We start from the raw sequence: 17,676 nt of genomic DNA on the forward strand, positions 1-17,676 counted from the left end.
TATAAAAGATCAAGAACAAAATAAGTAAGGAAGAAAATTGTTAGTTAAAAAATTGAAAAAGACAATCAAAATCGAAAAAAAAAATACTAAAATCATGGACGAGGTCCACGAGTTTGGTCATTTGACCAAGTCAAATGGCTGACATGGCAACAATCTAGCGTCCACAGTGTACCTAACTAGATAAAACCATAATCGTGTACCGTATACAAGATTTTTTTCATTAAGAGAAAATCTGTCATATTTTTATTAATACTTTTCCCTTTAACCTTACATTTGAATTTTTTTTCCTATGTACACCATTTTTCAAATTACTTTTAAAAATCACATCATTCTTGAACTTAACCCTAAATTTTTCTTAAAAGTATTTAAATTTTTAAATTTTGAAATAAAGTTTTGAACTTCTCACATCACGAAGGGGCAGTAATTGCTTGTGAGTCGGTGTTCGGAGCTATCCGTCGCCATATCTGAAACAGATCTTCAAGATCGGCCGGCAAAGCTGGTCAAATCTCGCAGGTTGGTAACAATTCTCTCTCCTACTTCCGATAATAAGTTAGGTCTCAAATACGATTGAACTCTGATGTTCCAATTCGTGAAAATTGAACTGAAATTGTGACGGACGTCCTTGAATTTTGATGTAAGGGATCATATAATTGTATAATTCGTGCTATTTTGAGTGAGTGTAGATTGACTTGAGATGATTGCGATTATTTTCGTCCTCGCCCATATAATCTCTTAACCTCTTAAAGATTTTATGATGTTACGGGTGGTATGTATTTTTCTGGTTCGGAGTGGTTTCATGCATTCGTTTATGTTTAAAATTCATCGTTATTTATGTGTGTGCGTATATATAAATTGCATGAAACAGTCTGTATTCGTGGTTCAGGATAATATAAGGTAGACATAGATGGTGAGAGTTGCTTCTGATGGAGGAACTGGGCGTCGTTTACCGCAGTGGATGCTGGGAGTTCGTTCTGATGACCAAGTACAGAGATCTAATGATGTAGAGGACAACAAGAAGAGTCTAGAGGAAGAACTTGATTCTCAAGCTTCCCTAGCCAAGGAAGCAAATTTGGTTAGATGTCCTCGAAAATCAGTGTTGCAACAACAGAAAGAAATTTTGATGGATGATTCGTGCATTCTGGATTGTGAATCTAATAAAAGAAAGGGAAGAAAACTAAAATCAAGTCAAATTGATGAGGCTAAGGATGCTGATGACCTTGGGGCAGTCCGAGCTAAGAAATCGAATAGACTTAGAAGGAAGCCTCTGAGCTCTGCTTTGGAAAAAAGAAAAAGACATAGGAACTTGGGATCTATAAGCAATTTGGATATCCAAGTCCAATCTCCGGGTGGTGATGATATGGAACTGACAGTGGAAGATCTAATGGTCATTGCAAAAGAGGTTGTTTACCCTCTACTTGATGTGAAAAAATACAGTTCATTTTCTAACAATTCCAGGAAGTAGTAATCAATTTATGTTATTCGTAGTCCTTACATTATCGGTATGCTTTAGAGAATGACAGATAGTTGAATGTTTGATGGTTTTATCTAGTATAACTATTTTTACTTTTTATTTATCTAGTATTCAGTTTCAGGAATATAATAATTTTAATTTGCACGCAGTATGTTGAAGCTGACATGGATAGCGATGATAAGCACAAAATATCCGGAGAACGTGAATCTAGTAGAATAAATCAAAGAACAAGCTACACCATGAATCAAGCTGAAGGATCTTTTAATACTAATAATGATAGCAGGCAGAGTTCACTGGATCTTAAAACCTCAATTCCTCATGGTTTAACTGCAACTTCAGGTGGTGAAAATGTTGATACAGGTGTCAGGACAATGGGAGATCCTGCGAAGGACATGCTGGATTTGTTTTTGGGGCCTTTGCTTAAGAAGTCTGTAGAGATTGAGCAATCCAAATTTCTTGCAACAGATGTACAATTTTCTTGTGACTTAATGAGTCAAAATCAAAGGCATAATGATAATGTTGGAGAAGTAGTCTCAGTAACGAAGAAGAAGAGCAGCCTGAGAGATAAGGTAGCAATATTTCTTGGCTAAATAAAACAGATAAATCTGTCACAGTGATGTTTCAAGAGAAAGTAGATATGCCGAGATGTTTCTTGATCCATAATAATTGGATGACAAGGTGGCTGATACTTGGCTACTTGCACTCATTTTGCTTTAACTGATATCATCAAGATGATGGATCAGAGGTATGCATCTTTCACTCTTTTGCCTTTAGTTATTTTGGGCATAACACTTTCAAGGTTGTTTTCTGCTTACCATATTTATGAAATATATATATATATATATATATATATATATATGCTTTTTTAGGATAAGAAATCACTTGGGTTAAGAAGAACGAAAAGATTTAACAAAGAAGAAGAGCTAACAAAACTCTCAAGAAAAAAGGGCTCTAGCAAACTTAAAAATATCACTAAAAGATTTAGACCCGATAGCCTTGGCCCTTGACAGGTATTTAAAGTGGCCAAACTCCCAAGAGAAGTCCATGATCCTTCTACGTCCTTAATAACACTCCCATCCCTTTTAACCAGATATTCCACAAATTCCGTTGAAGCCCGCTTGCCATGAAACTCTCTTTTGTTTAGGCTAGGAGGTTGAAGAATAAGTTTTTTCTGGTTTGATGATGATTGTTTGGAGCAGGACCACCCAAAACCTTGAAATAGCTCCATCTCCATGAAATCTCTTCTATAAATTTTTTTGTATATCGAGGAAGTTTCAAGATGTGTAGGAAGATATTGTGTTTAGTACATTTGTGGTTATCCTCTCAAGATGAAAGCAAAGACGTTTTGGGTCATGCTGTGAATTCAGTTCTTTTGTGTCTTTGGTTGTTGCTTGTCTCCAGCCCCGCTTCCCGTGGATTTAGTTATAGCTGTACATGATGTTGCAATACTAATATTCGCTAAATAATGGAAGGTATGTTTCTTGTTTCTTTTAAACAAGCAAACTATCACCTCGGTACAGTTTTTAGGTTTTTCTGTACTTGCACAAGGAGAGAGCACACTGTCGAGGCTCAAGCATGAAGTAAGAAGACTTTTGGATGGAATCCACGGTGTTGATTGTTGAGCCTCCCCAAAGCCACCATCTAGGATTGTTCTTTTTCTTTTTCTCTCTCTATCTTTTTTTTTTCTTTTTCTTTTCTTAAAAAAAATTATCCATGACTCTGTAATTTGTTCTTCCAAAGCTTGGAGAGGAAGGAGTGAAACTGGTTCCTTAGAGGGAGACAAGGTAAACATAGTAACACGCACTTGAATAGTTAAATTCTACAAAGCATGAACACTCCAAGTTGAGTAATGTGTTTGTGTTTGACACATTTCGAACACCCTTTTATATATATATATATATAATGACAATAATGACTTCCATTGAGAAAAAATGAAAGAATACATGGGCATACAAGAAAACCAAGTCCACAAAAAGGAAGGCCTTCCTATAAAAAGGGACTCCAACAAAATGCAATAGTCTCCTGTCAAGTAGTTATAAAAGGTCGTTGGAATCAAAGCCCACAAATAGATATGATAACGAACTAGGGACCAAATTTCCTTAGGATCCCTTGCCACTTTCCTAAACACCCTACTATTCTGCTCACCCCACAAAACCCCCATGATTGCACACATCCTGCCATCCATAAAAAACTGCCTCTCTTTAAAAGGCGGATTGAGGAGGAATTCCTCGATCATAGCACTAGCATCTCTATGACAAGCATGCATCGTACCAAACATCTGGAAGAAATAATCCCAAACACTACTCACAAAATCACAATGCTAGAGAATATGATCCAAGCCTTCCGATAAAGAAGACAACAAAAAGGCCCAACAAGCGAAGGCAATTTCCTCGCAAGCTGATCCATCGTGTTAGCACAGTTGTGAAGGACTTGCCAGGTGAAGAACCTCATCTTCCTAAGAATCTTTATTCTCTAAAGCACAAAAAAGACCAACACGCCTAAGAGAGAAGGGCCAACCAAACACTAAAATAAAGACTTGCACGTGAAGCCTTCCAAAGGATTAGGGCTCCAAAATCTAACATCCCTTCTCCCTCTTCTAAACAAGTGACCCTCGAGTAAAGAAAGAAGAGCAGCCACCTCTGTCGCCTCCTGATCGGAAAGAGAGCGCGGGAACCCGAACGAAAAGGAACAAGAGCTCCCAGACCACACCAGAAAGTTGATAACAAAGTGATTTTTGAAGAATGACAAATGATATAGACGAGGAAATACAACACATAGAGGTCTCTCTCTCACCCAATTGTCTTTCTAGAAGTACGTATCCCTCTCCTCTCCCACCACACAATGGACAAAGTTAACAAAAGAAGGGAGCTCTTTCGCGATATATTTCCACAAGTTCCAGTGAGTACCGTTTAAGCCCCTTAGACAACCACTTGAATGGATGGGGGCTGTGTTTTCTAGCAATGATCTTGTGCCAAAGAGCATTGAATTTGGGACACTTGTTGTGTTTGACACCTTCTAGAACATGTTGGCACATGTTAGCACAATCGGTACATGTCATACACTAGTTGTGCAAATTGAATATGAACCCGGCTTTTGTTAGGCATATGTCAAACACTTACTAAACAAATTAGACAGACACAAAATAGTTGTCAAACACTTACTAAACAAAATAAACAGACACAAAACAGTTAAGGCAAAATTAACAAGTGAAATGCATCAAACATATTTTTTTAAGCATACATAAGCTTATTGACTTCATGTTTCTAGTTGGTACAAAAATTATTTTGCAAGAAAATGTAGATTCTATAAAGCATGTTCTTGTCATGGTCATGTCCTTGATATTTAGGAGGAGGAGGAGGAGGGGGGGGTGGTGTCAATGTGTTGTGTGTCTTTGCTTTGTTGTTAAGTATCAGGAACGATTCTGGCTAAGGCTAAATGAGGAACAGTTTTGCACGAATGATATTTCTTCCAAGACTTGTAATCTCATGTATGTATGTTGTTTTACAGAAACTGCTTTTGCTTTTATGTAACAGTGGTTTGTCGTCAATGCAACTACAATTTCATTTTTATATGTGCTTCAGTTGAATTGGTATTGCTATAGGTCTTCCATATGGTAGTTCTACTATTGCTGTGCTTTAAAGCCGAAAATTTGAAAGACCTATTTTGTAGCCAGTTTTTTCCACGTCATCTCTGACTTGTTTCCTGTACTCTGCGAAAGTGAAGTGTCTATAAGGTGAAGGCTGTCTGCAACTCCCAATTTGAGAGTGATAAGAGGGGCAAAGGAAGTATGCTATCGAATATCTTTCCCGCTTCGGATTAGCCACAACTCTGTGCTTTGCACTCTTGTATGTATCGTTGCTCCAGGCCTGCAGCTCAACTTATCAGTCCATGATACTTTGCAGTGAGTTTCTACTCTCTTAGTAGTTCTCAACTTACATTTTAATCCATTGCACTTAAAATATTTGATAATCAAAACCAGTTTGAGAAATACTAAAATCAAATTAGATGATGTTTAATTAGTTTTCTTCCAGAAGTGCTTAGAAAATAAACATTTCACTTAAAAAGGTGAAATACTTTTTGAAAGGAATCCCAAAGCTCATCCTAAAATCAAAGGAAATTCCCTGAGTTTTAAGATGCTTTTCTTCTGAGATGAGGAACTTAGTGGGGTTGTGAAGGTTGTTTTAGTATGAAATTTGTAGGATATGTGAATCACGAGATTTTAGAGGCTCTTCCAAGATTCGATTATTCCCACCCCATGTGTTATTGAACTCGTGGGTCGGTTGGGGGGCGTCTTTTAAAAGGCTATGTCGTTCACGTGCTTTTTTACACTTACTAACATTTTATGGTTCTCTGAGTTAAGGGTCTACAAAAATAACTTTTACACCATTTTTAGACACCACCCTAGGTATGTTTTTATTGCAGATGTTTTCTACCGTTATAATATATGTGCTATGATGTAGTTATGTGGGACTAGAATATCTTATGGTTTGAATCTCAAATCTAAACTCACTCAGTTTTCAAGAAAAAATCATGAACCAGGTGGACAAACCAAGGGAATCAGTTGAAGATTAATGAGGGGATATCACACCTGTTTGGGTCAAGAAGTTCCATAAGAGGGGAGGCAAAGATGTGTAAAATATGAAAGTGAACCAAGGAGTGGAGTTGTGAACTCCATGGAGTTATGAAGTCTGGGAAGTTGTGAACCTATAGGGTCCATGACGTGAAAGAGTCAATAAAGAATAAAAAGTGATACTTTTGATATTGGGACCCATTAACTCCTTGGGCTAAATGAGGAGTTTCTTCAACTCCGTCTTCCCCAATTCCTTAGGCCAAACACCAGACCTTCTTGGTACTTATAGTGATTGGGTTGTTGAGATAACATTTTCACCCAAATATTCTATGGAAAAACAGCCTTGGAAATGGAATATTGAAAATGAGTGAAGAGTAAGCAGACCAAAAATCCAAGATTGAAAGGTGGTGTATATCATTGCCTTTAATATTAGGTGCCTCATTATTGGACTATATCATTATTTGTACAAGGAAGGTAATGTCTTAGCCAAAATATATAATGGCGTACAACTTTTTATATATATATATATTTAGAGAGAGATAGAAAGAGCATATCAAAGAAAGTTTTAAAGTTATATATATGTAATATATATATATATTCACTAATCAACTCTTATTTAATTGGAACTTTTATTTAATTGGAAAACCCATTTGGGTGGCGTAGTGTCCCTTACACTAAAAAAAAATTAGGTTCATCACAACAGTATCAATGATTTTAAATTCACAACAGTATCAATGATTTTAAATTTATAGCACAAGGGACAAAATAAAACTTTTGAAACATTAGAAATGAAACTGAAAATTGGTTTATAATTTGAGGGAGAATGATATGTCTTTTTCAAGTAACTGACAAATTAAAAATAACAATAATGAGACCTAACTCTTGCAAATTTGTGCCGACAGTTTAATTAGTCGAAGCATAACATTTTTTTAAAAGGTTGGATGTTCATGTTTTTAGTAATGTTTAACAAATTTAGAACATTTGATATGGGAAGTGTAATTTTATTATTTGATATTTGATTATGGATTCAAAAATACCAATTTGAGAAATGGTACGTTAGTGATTTGAATACACATCTTTACAATATATTTGACTTTAAATTTAGTTCAACAATATATTGTACATAAAATTTGAACTTTGAATGATTTAATTTAAGATAAAATTGTAATATTTTAAAACTTAGTAATTAAATTAAAATCATTTAGAGTCTAAAAATGTAATATTTTGAAATAGAAGGATTAGATAGAAGTTGACTCAAAATTTAGGAATTAAAAAGTTGGTCTAAAGAAAAAAAAAAAAGATAAAGTCAAAGTTTAATTTTTATTTAACCTCATAATAAAATCCGTTTAAATAATTTATGTATTATTTATATTCTCCAAGTGGTATGAGGGACCTACTAAAAAAAATTGGTGGTATGAGGGAAAAAAGTGTTTTTCCTATTTTATAGTAAAATGTTTTTAATACTAAACTGTTCAAAATATTTATAAATATAGTAAAATGTCACAATCCAATGATAGCGTCTATCAATAATAGATAGTATTTGTTAGTGTTTCATTTTAGATAATGACATTTTGCTATATTTATAAATATTTTGGTTCATTATTCTATATTTGAGAATAACCTTATTTTATATTAATAGTGGTAAAGATGGATTTTTTTTATATATATTTAAATTCATAATAAAATTTCGTCTATTAAATGGTTTATGCATTATTTATATTCTCTAGTGGTAAGAGGGTGAGACGTTTAGAGAGATTTTCTCCAAAGTCTTTGGATTCATGCATCATAGGTAATAATGCAAATGTAAGGGGTGGGACGCCATACTCTCTGTTATCAAAATAAATAAATACACTTTTAAAAATAAATAAATAAATAAATACACTTATCTTCAATTTTTATTGTATATTCATATATATTTATTTTAACATAAGCATTTTGATTTTGTGTCGTTCTATAATATATTTACTTTAAAGGGTGTTAAGTTATAAATTTTGTCTCTTAGTATATTCTCGACTCTCTCGATTAATAAGTCGGTAAGTTCGAATCTTTCTACTTTATATCTTGTTGAACTTAGAAAAAGTATTTAGAGACTTAATAGTTTCACAACGTTTTCCATATTTTCTTCCAAATCATATTTTATCAATAAAAAACTCACTTTTTTTTAAGAAAAAAATTCGTCAGCATTTATGAAATTTAAGTAAACTATAGAAATAAATTAGATGTTTAAATTCAAATTAAATTAACTTCAAACCATGTGGGAAAAAAATAATAATCACAATATAAAAAATAGGAGAATTGTTTTAAATGACAAACTACTAAATTATTTTAAATCATTTTAATAACAAAATACCATAGTCTATCTGTGATAGATAGTGATAGACTTAATCTATGTCTATCTGTGTCATGATAGACACAAATAGTAGTCTATCGCTGTCTATCTACTGTCTATCGATGATAGATAGTAAAATTTTGTTATATGTGTAAATATTTTTGTTCATTTTCCTATATTTAAAAACAATCCTAAAAAGTTAAAATATAGATTTACAAATTTAGTCCATTTTATCAAATTATAAAGTCTATTTATGATTTTTATCAAATGATGAAAACTAAAATCTAATTTCCAATATCATATGAATTAAATTCTAACTTATTTTAACTATTGACCAAAATTTGGAGATTTTTGTACCGATGACTCATTTTTAGCCTTCTAAATGATGAATGACCTGTCAAAAAAATAAATAAAATCCGCTTACGCATTGGCACTACTATGTTTTGTACCGTATCACGTTAGGAATGATTATTTTTATCTCATAATCGATAGACACGATCTCCATTTTTCTCACAGTAGACATGACCATCCCATATATTTTGGTGGAGTAGAGAAAAATGAACATTGTGATCTAATGTGATACTACATAAAACGAGTATCTATAAGTAGAAAGTTAGATTTCATCTGTTTTTAGGGGTGGGTTGTTTTAGTGATTTAGGTGCTGAGGAAGAGTTAAGAAAATACTCCAAAATGGAAAATTGTAAAAAAGAGCACACTTAGATTTTCACCTTATAAAATTAGTATAGTTTTTGAAAACTTGTAGTTTTTCTCGGTCCATCTTGAGTGAGATCGAGTACCGAGAATTAGTTAAAAAATTAACATTTTCTAACTTATCGATTATTGTGGGCCTTCTGAGTACATCTACACACTTGAGAATTACTATTTTTTTTTTATTTAATCTTCCCAAATTTTATACCAAATCTTTTATTATTTTCAAATTTTCTCCAAATTCGGTTATGTTTACTAAATATTATATCAAATTATTACGTAATTTATATAATTTCGGTGTTATTTTGTCTAGATTTAACATCGAGATATATATAATCTCGCTATATAATCTGACGAGATTTGATCTCGTCCGAGATGGATAGAGAAAAATTATTTTTACTATTTTTTTAAAAAAGGTACTAATTTTATAAGATAAAAGCTAAAGTTGCTATTTTTTACCATTTCCCTTCCAAAATTTATCTACTTCCCATTCCCACCGGCGAACTATAGCAAAGGAGATCGGAGTCTGTACCTGAAGAAGATCTCCAATGTTGACAACAAGGGCTTCTGGGTTGGGTTTCACAGCTACCCATTGCGACCCTTTCATCAGTTGAAGTCCGCCGCCGCAATCTTGATGAAGTACGGTCAGAAAATCGCTGTCCGTGTGTGGCACCAGCCCGGAAACTTCGCCGGAAAATGGACAGATCGGGTAGTGATTCAACCGGAGGAAGCATGTGCTTTCGTCGCAAATGTCGTCAAATAATTCCTTCCGGTGCCCTAAACTCTCCACTAAAACTCCTGCCAAACATCTTGCTAGCTTCGACATCGCGCTTGCCAGTTCTTCCATCACTTCCCTGCCGTTCAAAGATGTAAGGTCAGTCATTCCATTAATGGGTTCTCCTTATTTGACTAATTTAATACAATTGTGGAAGAATGTGGCCATTTAATGCTGGTTGTTTGGGATATCGAAGTGCCATGACGTTTTGCGGTCTAACTGTTTGTGAAAATGTCTAGAAGAGCTAAACTCTTCAAGTTTGCTAGATGTTGATGAAAAGTGCATGAACAATTATATTATAGAAGATATCAGGTTAGATTATAAATAGAACTTTAAAAAATTTTCAATTATGTTCCTGAAATTTGAACTAAAATACGAATGTGACATGATCATTAGATGCTGACTTAGCAAGCATGCCATATCAACTTTCTGTAAATGTGATATTAACAAATAAAAGCATAATCTGGAATGGAATTAATCGTAAAGTTTGTCAAGTCTAAAAGACCATATAGTTTGATATGGACACAATGTTTTAAGTATTGGAACTAAATGAAATAAAGACAATGCTTAAGAGAAGTATGTAGCTGGATGAAGGTGGATAAAATTGATACCTTAAGTAAATGAACTCGCCATAGCAGGCAGGTTCAGCGACCTTTGTGAGGGGAATGTGAAAAGCTTCAGACCAAGAGAATTGGTTTGGGTGGGTTGCAGTTGGTGTTCCCCATCTGTAAGAATTATCCAAAATCCCACTTGTAGATTTTTTCTCAAAGGGTACTCGAAACAACTTCATTTGTTCTTTGTTCATTCTGTTCAGCAGCTCTGTGCGTATCCCATGGTTTATCACTTGGAAGAATCCCCATTCTTCGGATGCTTCAAAAATCTCTCTTCTGCAAGCCACCCTTTCCTTTTCATTGCTACTTTTCAAACCTTTAAGATCAATAAGAGGAAGCTGACATTCCTCCATGACAGAGTTAGTTGGTAGATTGCCATTGTTAAATGGTAGTAAATGCGCTGTGGACTGCAAAAGGAACTCATATTGACGGAAGAGTGGTGGATCAGAGTCCATCATAGTAGTATCTTCCTCAAACATGTGGAGTTTCCTTCAAAAATTTTGAAACTGAGAAGTGTTCTTTATATTCCCTTGGAAAAGAGAAGTTGGGTGTTAAATTGTGGGGAGGAGGAAAATCACAAGTGGAAGCAAACAAAGAGGACAGAAGCGGACATTGTAAAGGAGCTACCATATAGTGACAATTGTCGCGAAGATATTGATTCTCTCTCTTTCCATTTTCTCACAAAAATTTGGGAAGACAAGGTCTGTTTTCCATCCCTTTTAATATTAACGATGGAAGACCAAGGCTAAGAAAGTGGGAAAAGGATGCAAAGGAAAGATCCAAACCTACCTTCAACCTTTTGACTTTTGGGGGACAAGAAAAGTTTATATTGGGACCCTTATGTTGTCATGTAGCAAGTTTGTTCCCAATTGGCAGTAGGCCCATATGAAATAGAATGTTCTATTTTTCTATGATTGTTTATTTAGTTTCTTAAATGATTGTTTATGCTCTGCAGGTTCTTTACTTTGTGCATAATTGGTGAGTAGTTGCTCTAAAACGTCATTGTTTTTTCTTTCTGAAGCGAACCTAACCAAACCTGCCATGTTTGGATTCTTCATTTGTTTTGTCAGATTTATTTCTTCTCCGATCTTGTTGGTATGAGGATGAACGATAATTTACAGGTGCGTCTTGTCGAAGTTCAATTAGTCGAGGATTTATGGTGATGACAAAAATCCGGATCTGGGGCTCAAATTTCTTTTAAGTCATGGAAGAGATAGTATCGAGATTTAAGTCATGTTTAAGAGTAATTCGGAAATGGTTAAAATCATTTTTTGTCATTTTCGAAATTATTTTATAACATGTTTTTAATCATTCAAAACCAATTTTGATGATATAAAAATTGTATTTAAAAGTGTAAAATCAAAATATAAATTAATTCTAAATGATTAAAGGTATATTTAGAGTGATCGTGAACCTTTCAAAAATGATTTTAATAATTTTAGAATGACTTTCAAATATGCACTTAGCTATAGTTTCTAATTATGTCCTGTTCCGGATTTTTCTTGGACATTCTTTGTAAGAGTGAACCAAGTTGGGATTGTTTTGGAGAGACCAAAAGCAATTATGAGAAAGAACTGTGGAAACTGTGGAATTATGAATCATTTGGATATGTGAATCTTCTTTATTCATAAAAAATTGATTTGATTTTAACGGTTAATCACAAATTACTTTAAGATCAAAATTTTTGAGACACGATAAGTTTCTTGGCCTAAGAGACAAGCAACTCATATGTAGGATGATCAATATTACCTAAATGGTTAAGAAATAAATTACAAAAACGGTCAAGAAAGCTAAAATTTAATTCATCGTTAAATCGGTTTTGGAATAACCTAATGACCAAATCTTAATAACCTCCCAAAATTTTAAATGCATGCCACATTCTAATGACAAAGATATCCATGCTATATGTCTCTCTCACACATTCTAATGATTATCTTTTCTAAATTTGTACCAAATAATTTAGCAAACAACATTTTACAAGTAATTATATCCTAAAGATATAAAACAAGAATCTAATAAGATATTACACATTAAATACCACTATAAAAATAATTGCGATGATAGTAGTTTATCAAACACTTCAAACATATTTTTAAGTATAAAGTAAAATTTATCAAACACTAATATACTTTATCTCATAGTTGATTTTTAAAAAATATTTTCATATCAATAGTTAGCTGCATAAATTCCAAACTAACCTTAAATTGATTAAAAAAAAGTGTGTTAGAGTAAGAAAGAAAAAGAAATCAGGAAATTGTTAAAGCTTTTCCGATGGATTGAGGATTTTTTTTTACTATCTTGTTATATTTGTAAATAAGTTGCGTATTTTGCCATATATGAAAACAACTTTTAGAATTATATATAGATTAAATGTGTTTTAAGTTAGCAATTTATAATTATTAAATATCTAACTTTTTAAAAACAAACCATGCATGAAACATATTAAAAAAAAAACAGTTTAGAAAGTAGATATGTGAGCATATTTTTATTTTATTCTAAAAGGTAAAGCTTGCTAATTAGAGAGAATATATTTTAGGTTTGCTTATAAAGAAAGCTTTCTAAATGTTTGAAAATGGTATTGTCATCTTCTGGTTTCATGTTTTTCTAGAATTAAAAAATCCTTTTAAAATCTTCTAGAAAAGGTAACTCAAGTATTTTCACCAAAAAGTATTATTGGCTATTTATTATTTATTTGTAGGTATAAGTATTTTTATGCTTAAAATAAAATTTCAAATTAGGTAGGTATCTCTGTAGGTGTAGGCAGGCTATCATGAAAAAAAAAAAAGAAAAAAAATGGTCTCAAATTAAATGAGGTAGGATGTGTTTAAATATACGTAAATGAATCAATTTATTTATAAAAATAGGAAAATGTCATTATTTATCATGAGTGACAAATATTAGTTGACGGATGTCGATCAATTTCTATCACTGATAAACAGTAATATTTTAGTATATTTGAAAATGTTTTCAATAGTTTTGTTATTTAAAATAATTACCCAAATAAGTATTTTAGATTTGAAATTATTTGTTTCAAATTTTTTTCGCTAACTTCTAAGTTTCTAAATTTAATTGAAAGTATACGTCCAGTAGTAGCAGAATTATATTGAAATTAATAAAAATAATTTTAATTTGACACCTTTGTATATTTATGTAATTTTAAAATACAGATAGTATTGATTTGGTAATACTAAAATACCATCCACTTGTTTAAAAATTTAGGGAAAATATCACTTTATATCTCTCAATTTTGGGTATATTAGTCTAAAATTTGAATTAATAATTGGATCAATTTAAATTCTAAACTTTTGTAAGTATATCAAATCACACCCTCCTCCAAATTTCGTATGACAAATATCATGTGAGACTTATATTTTGTATTAATTAAACTCTTACATTTTCATAAGCAAATCAACTTAGAACCTCTATTATGATCACATTTGAAAATTAGGCCATTCATTATGATTACATTTGAAAATCATCAATGCGCCAATTATCACATGTGTGTTCTTCAAATAATGTTAGTTTTATAAAATAGATGATTAGAGTCGATGTATGGACAATTTTCAAATGAAAATCTAACTAAGAGTTTAAATTGATTATGATTGACTTATGAAAATTTAGGTATTTGGTTGATATAATTATACATATCATACAATATTTTTAAAAAATGAAATTAATTTAATAGATAGTCTAAATTGATATACTTATGATTTTCATATTTTAATTAAAACAACTCAAGTACAAATTGATATTTTCTCACATGTTTAAATTCCTTTCTAGTCCAAACTTTAAATTTGTACTTTTTAGATTCTAAAATTTCGAATACTTTTATTTTTAATTCCTAAATTTGGCCTTAAAACACATTTTAAGTCATTGCCATTATTTTTATAATATATTTTAATTCATCTCTAACATAAGTTCAAATTTTGACATTCTTTCCGTCAATAGATCTCACATTGAAAAAGTATTTAGAGTTATTCCAAATTAAACATACGTACATACGTACATACATACATAAGCACAACTCAAACCATTATGATGCATTTCCTCGTTTATTCTGACATTATATTTTAAAAATATTTTTTTCATCAATATGTAGTTGTACGGTCGTAATCATTTCGTATTTTGTTTTTTCGTTTTTGAAAATTAAGTTAATTTCTTCCCCATTTTAAAAGCTACTTTTTTTTAGTTTTTAAAATTTGGTTCTACTTTTTTTTAGTTTTTAAAATTTGGTTTGGTCTTTTAAATCATTAGTAGAAAGTAGATAATGAAGGAAGAAATTTGGAGGTGGAAACAGTGTTTATAAGCTTAATTTAAAAAAAAAGACAAAAAACAAAATGATTATCAAACGAAACCTTAGTTTTTTATTTATTGATTTTTTGTTCTATTTTTTCTTCCTATTACACAATACACAATTAATCATATATACTATTTACTTAATTTCATTCATATTTGAATTAATTGTTTTTTTTCCATATATTGTTATCACACATACACACATTACTAAAATCTGAATTTTTGTCGACATATCCAGAGATTTTCGCATTTACTAATAAAGTATCTGAAGAAGGTTGAACAACACTAAACTTAAAGTGGTGGCTGAAAAATAATATAACAACTCTCCAAAGCTAGCTCTTGTGTAAGAATCTAAAGTTGTATCTATAGTTATTAAAAATGAGAGGTTTAGCCGCCTTCTACAGGCTTTTAGGGCTAGGGTTTCTATTGAGATCAATGTGAGAAGCCTTAAGTCTACTAATATCTCGTGATTGATTTGATGGAAAGCATCATGAAAATTTGTCAAATTCGTGATTTTTGGGGATTGTGTTGAGTGTTAGATCCGTTTGCAGCCACATTTCAAGCACTAAAATTCGTCTTCATGATAAGGAGTTAAGCAACCAAGAAGACAATGAGACTCTACAAGATGAAGATAAAGTTCAACATGCTCAAACGAGCTCAAATGAAGCTTATGCTAGAAAATGGCCACTCCAAGTTAACCTAATCATGAGACAATCATTATGCCACAAGGACCCATGACAAGAACAAGAACTAAAAGACTTCGAGAATGATTGACTGCTTACTTCCAAGTTAAGTTTCCAAAATATGTTGAAGAGTTGCAATCTTTCAAGCTTCAAGGTCATCCAAGAGACACAGTGAATATGAACATCCAGATTCATCTACATTCTCAATGTACTATGTACCTATTTATTTTATGTATTTACACTTACGAAAGTTCTATTGGGCTTTTGAAAAAATATTAAAAGTGCACTTGTCTGACATCAAAAAGGTTCAAGGAAAAGTTGTGCTCCAAGCACTATAAAAGTAGTCTATAATTTTGGTTTAAAATTATCCCGATTAGAAACACTTTAAGTTTGGTGTACTAACTCTAATTAAATTTCCTTTTATATTCTCTAGTTTGATAGTGAGATTAAAGGTGTGAATAGTACAAAAACTTTGTGAGAGTATTCTTGTAATTGAGATCGTGGAGAGGATTATTTTGTATTATGAGAACAATTTCTCACATAGCAGACTTCTTTCTGGTTGGTCGTTTCCAGATTTGGACTTTTTCACGTAAACTCTTGAGCTTCCTAGTTTTGTTATTTTCTTATTGATTTTTCATTTTCTTCTTTTTCTTTTTTCTTTTTTTGTTTTTCTCAACAAGTGATATGGGAGCTTTAGGTTCATAGTTTCTTAAATATCTTAGTATGCTATGTGGTTGTAATATTGTCCTAATTTTCACATCAAAAAAGATTTTTTTCAAACGTGTTATAATATTGTGAATAGTCTGGCTTGTTCACTATTTGCTGATTTGTTAGGAGTGAAGCAAATGTGTTAAACTTTATGAGTGTAGTAAAGTTTAATGTGGAGAAATTTGATGGAATGATCAACTTTAACTTGTGACAAGTTCAAGTCAAGAATGTGTTCAAATAATCTGGATTATACATGCGCAAATTAAGTAATGATAATGATCTACTGAAGTCTTTTGGTGGTACCAATATAGATTTTAAGAAGCAAATGATAGGTTGCTGGAAATACAGATAGTTTGGGCACGTGAAACAGAGAATAGGTTCGTCAAAGGGCTCTGGATCAGATGTTGATTTATTCTTTCTCGTTAAGGGAGATTGTGACTTACTCTAGAGAAAGATGAAATTCATCCTTATGGTATGTTCGCTTTTCTATGATAGAGAAAGTAATGTTAGTTGTTTCACAAGTTTGCACACAAGCATTGGTATGACAATTATGCAAGGTGTGTTGTAGTTATGTCTATAGCCGAAGAACTTCCAAGTGTGCCAAGTAGGCGAAAGTTACACCATGCATTTCAATAAGATTCATCAGGATGTGATGAAAAAGGAAAATCTTGAAAGATATATTCCAAATGGTCTACTCTTTATGGTGGAGTAAGTTATAATTCTCTGAGTTGAAAACTATGATTGTCTGTGAAAACAATGGCCATGACAGGCGCGGTAGATTCTTAAATATCTTGTCGAGGTGGAATTTTTTGGGTTTTGACAAAAAAATTAAGTGTAATTTTCCTACATTGGAAAGGTTCAAAGAAGTAATGGACTCTAAGCACTAAGGAGCCCATAGCTTTTATTTCAAATTGTCCGAGATAAAAACACTTTAAGCGTTAAATTCCCTTTTGTATTCTCTAGTTTGAGAGTGAAATCAAAGGATGTGAATAATACAAAAGTTTTGAGAGTGCTATTGTCATTGAGATCAGGGAGATAATTATTGTGTGTTTGTAATAATTTCTCACGTGTATTGAATTTTTTCCAATTCTTTTTGTTCGGGTCATGCTTTAGAGTATATATATATATATATTTTAAAAAATCAATTCAGCAACTACCTATACACATGCATGCTAAAACAATAAATGGGGATTAAATGCAAGGGTGGATGAGAGTTGGAAAGTGAAAATTATTAAAAAAAATCACTTTATTCTTGTCTCACATTGGAAAAATCGAAGAATGAGTGGGGATTACATACTCTATAAATAAGTCTGTTCAAGGTTATTTTTAAATTTAAAAATAAAATTAATAATATAATAGATATAAAGGGCCAGTTTGAGCTCGATCTAAAGGACCTGTTTGAGTCCAATCCACCTTTGGCCCATTGCGCAAGGCCCCTGGATTGGGCTATGTATCTATGTTCAAGTCGACTTGAGCCACACTTAGGCATTTGATTCTTTGGACTGGCCGACCCGACCCAATGATG

General features: G+C 32.2%; 2 protein-coding genes across 12 annotated transcripts; one reads left to right on the plus strand and one right to left on the minus strand.

Annotated features, from left to right (window-relative positions):
• Positions 1–278: 278 nt before the first annotated feature.
• LOC120081389 (uncharacterized) lies at positions 279–11,867 on the plus strand. 11 transcript variants are annotated; one of them, XM_090315843.1, is made up of 7 exons: positions 279–513; positions 884–1,399; positions 1,621–2,216; positions 5,195–5,372; positions 9,589–9,952; positions 10,668–11,442; positions 11,535–11,867. In XM_090315843.1, exons 2-3 carry the CDS (start codon positions 905–907, stop codon positions 2,059–2,061), a joined length of 936 nt encoding a protein of 311 aa, XP_090171969.1. In that variant the 5' UTR covers positions 279–513; positions 884–904; the 3' UTR covers positions 2,062–2,216; positions 5,195–5,372; positions 9,589–9,952; positions 10,668–11,442; positions 11,535–11,867. The 11 variants fall into 11 exon arrangements, with proteins under 11 accessions (XP_090171969.1, XP_090171970.1, XP_090171966.1 ...); XM_090315844.1 differs by having other exon boundaries at positions 11,420–11,442; XM_090315840.1 differs by lacking the exon at positions 10,668–11,442.
• Positions 4,904–10,943, minus strand: LOC120081388 (gibberellin 2-beta-dioxygenase 6-like). Its single transcript, XM_039036218.2, has 3 exons — positions 10,465–10,943; positions 9,611–9,932; positions 4,904–5,337 (listed from the first exon to the last, which is right to left on the minus strand). Exons 1-3 carry the CDS (start codon positions 10,941–10,943, stop codon positions 5,107–5,109), a joined length of 1,032 nt encoding a protein of 343 aa, XP_038892146.2. The 3' UTR covers positions 4,904–5,106.
• Positions 11,868–17,676: the final 5,809 nt, after the last annotated feature.

The sequence above is a fragment of the Benincasa hispida genome, chromosome 7 (genome assembly GCF_027475165.1).
Source record: "Benincasa hispida cultivar pf3 chromosome 7, pf3_genome.v1.1, whole genome shotgun sequence".
NCBI lineage: Eukaryota > Viridiplantae > Streptophyta > Magnoliopsida > Cucurbitales > Cucurbitaceae > Benincasa > Benincasa hispida.

Coding starts and splice junctions, on each gene's coding strand:
- LOC120081389 (XM_090315843.1), top strand. CDS start 905: ATGGTGAGAGTTGCTTCTGATGGAGGAACTGGGCGTCGTTTACCGCAG. Junction 1,400..1,620: donor TAATGGTCATTGCAAAAGAG/GTTGTTTACCCT, acceptor ATTTGCACGCAG/TATGTTGAAGCTGACATGGA.
- LOC120081388 (XM_039036218.2), bottom strand. CDS start 10,943: ATGTTTGAGGAAGATACTACTATGATGGACTCTGATCCACCACTCTTC. Junction 9,933..10,464: donor GGCGAGTTCATTTACTTAAG/GTATCAATTTTA, acceptor TTTGAACGGCAG/GGAAGTGATGGAAGAACTGG. Junction 5,338..9,610: donor ACATTGGAGATCTTCTTCAG/GTACAGACTCCG, acceptor GTTGAGCTGCAG/GCCTGGAGCAACGATACATA.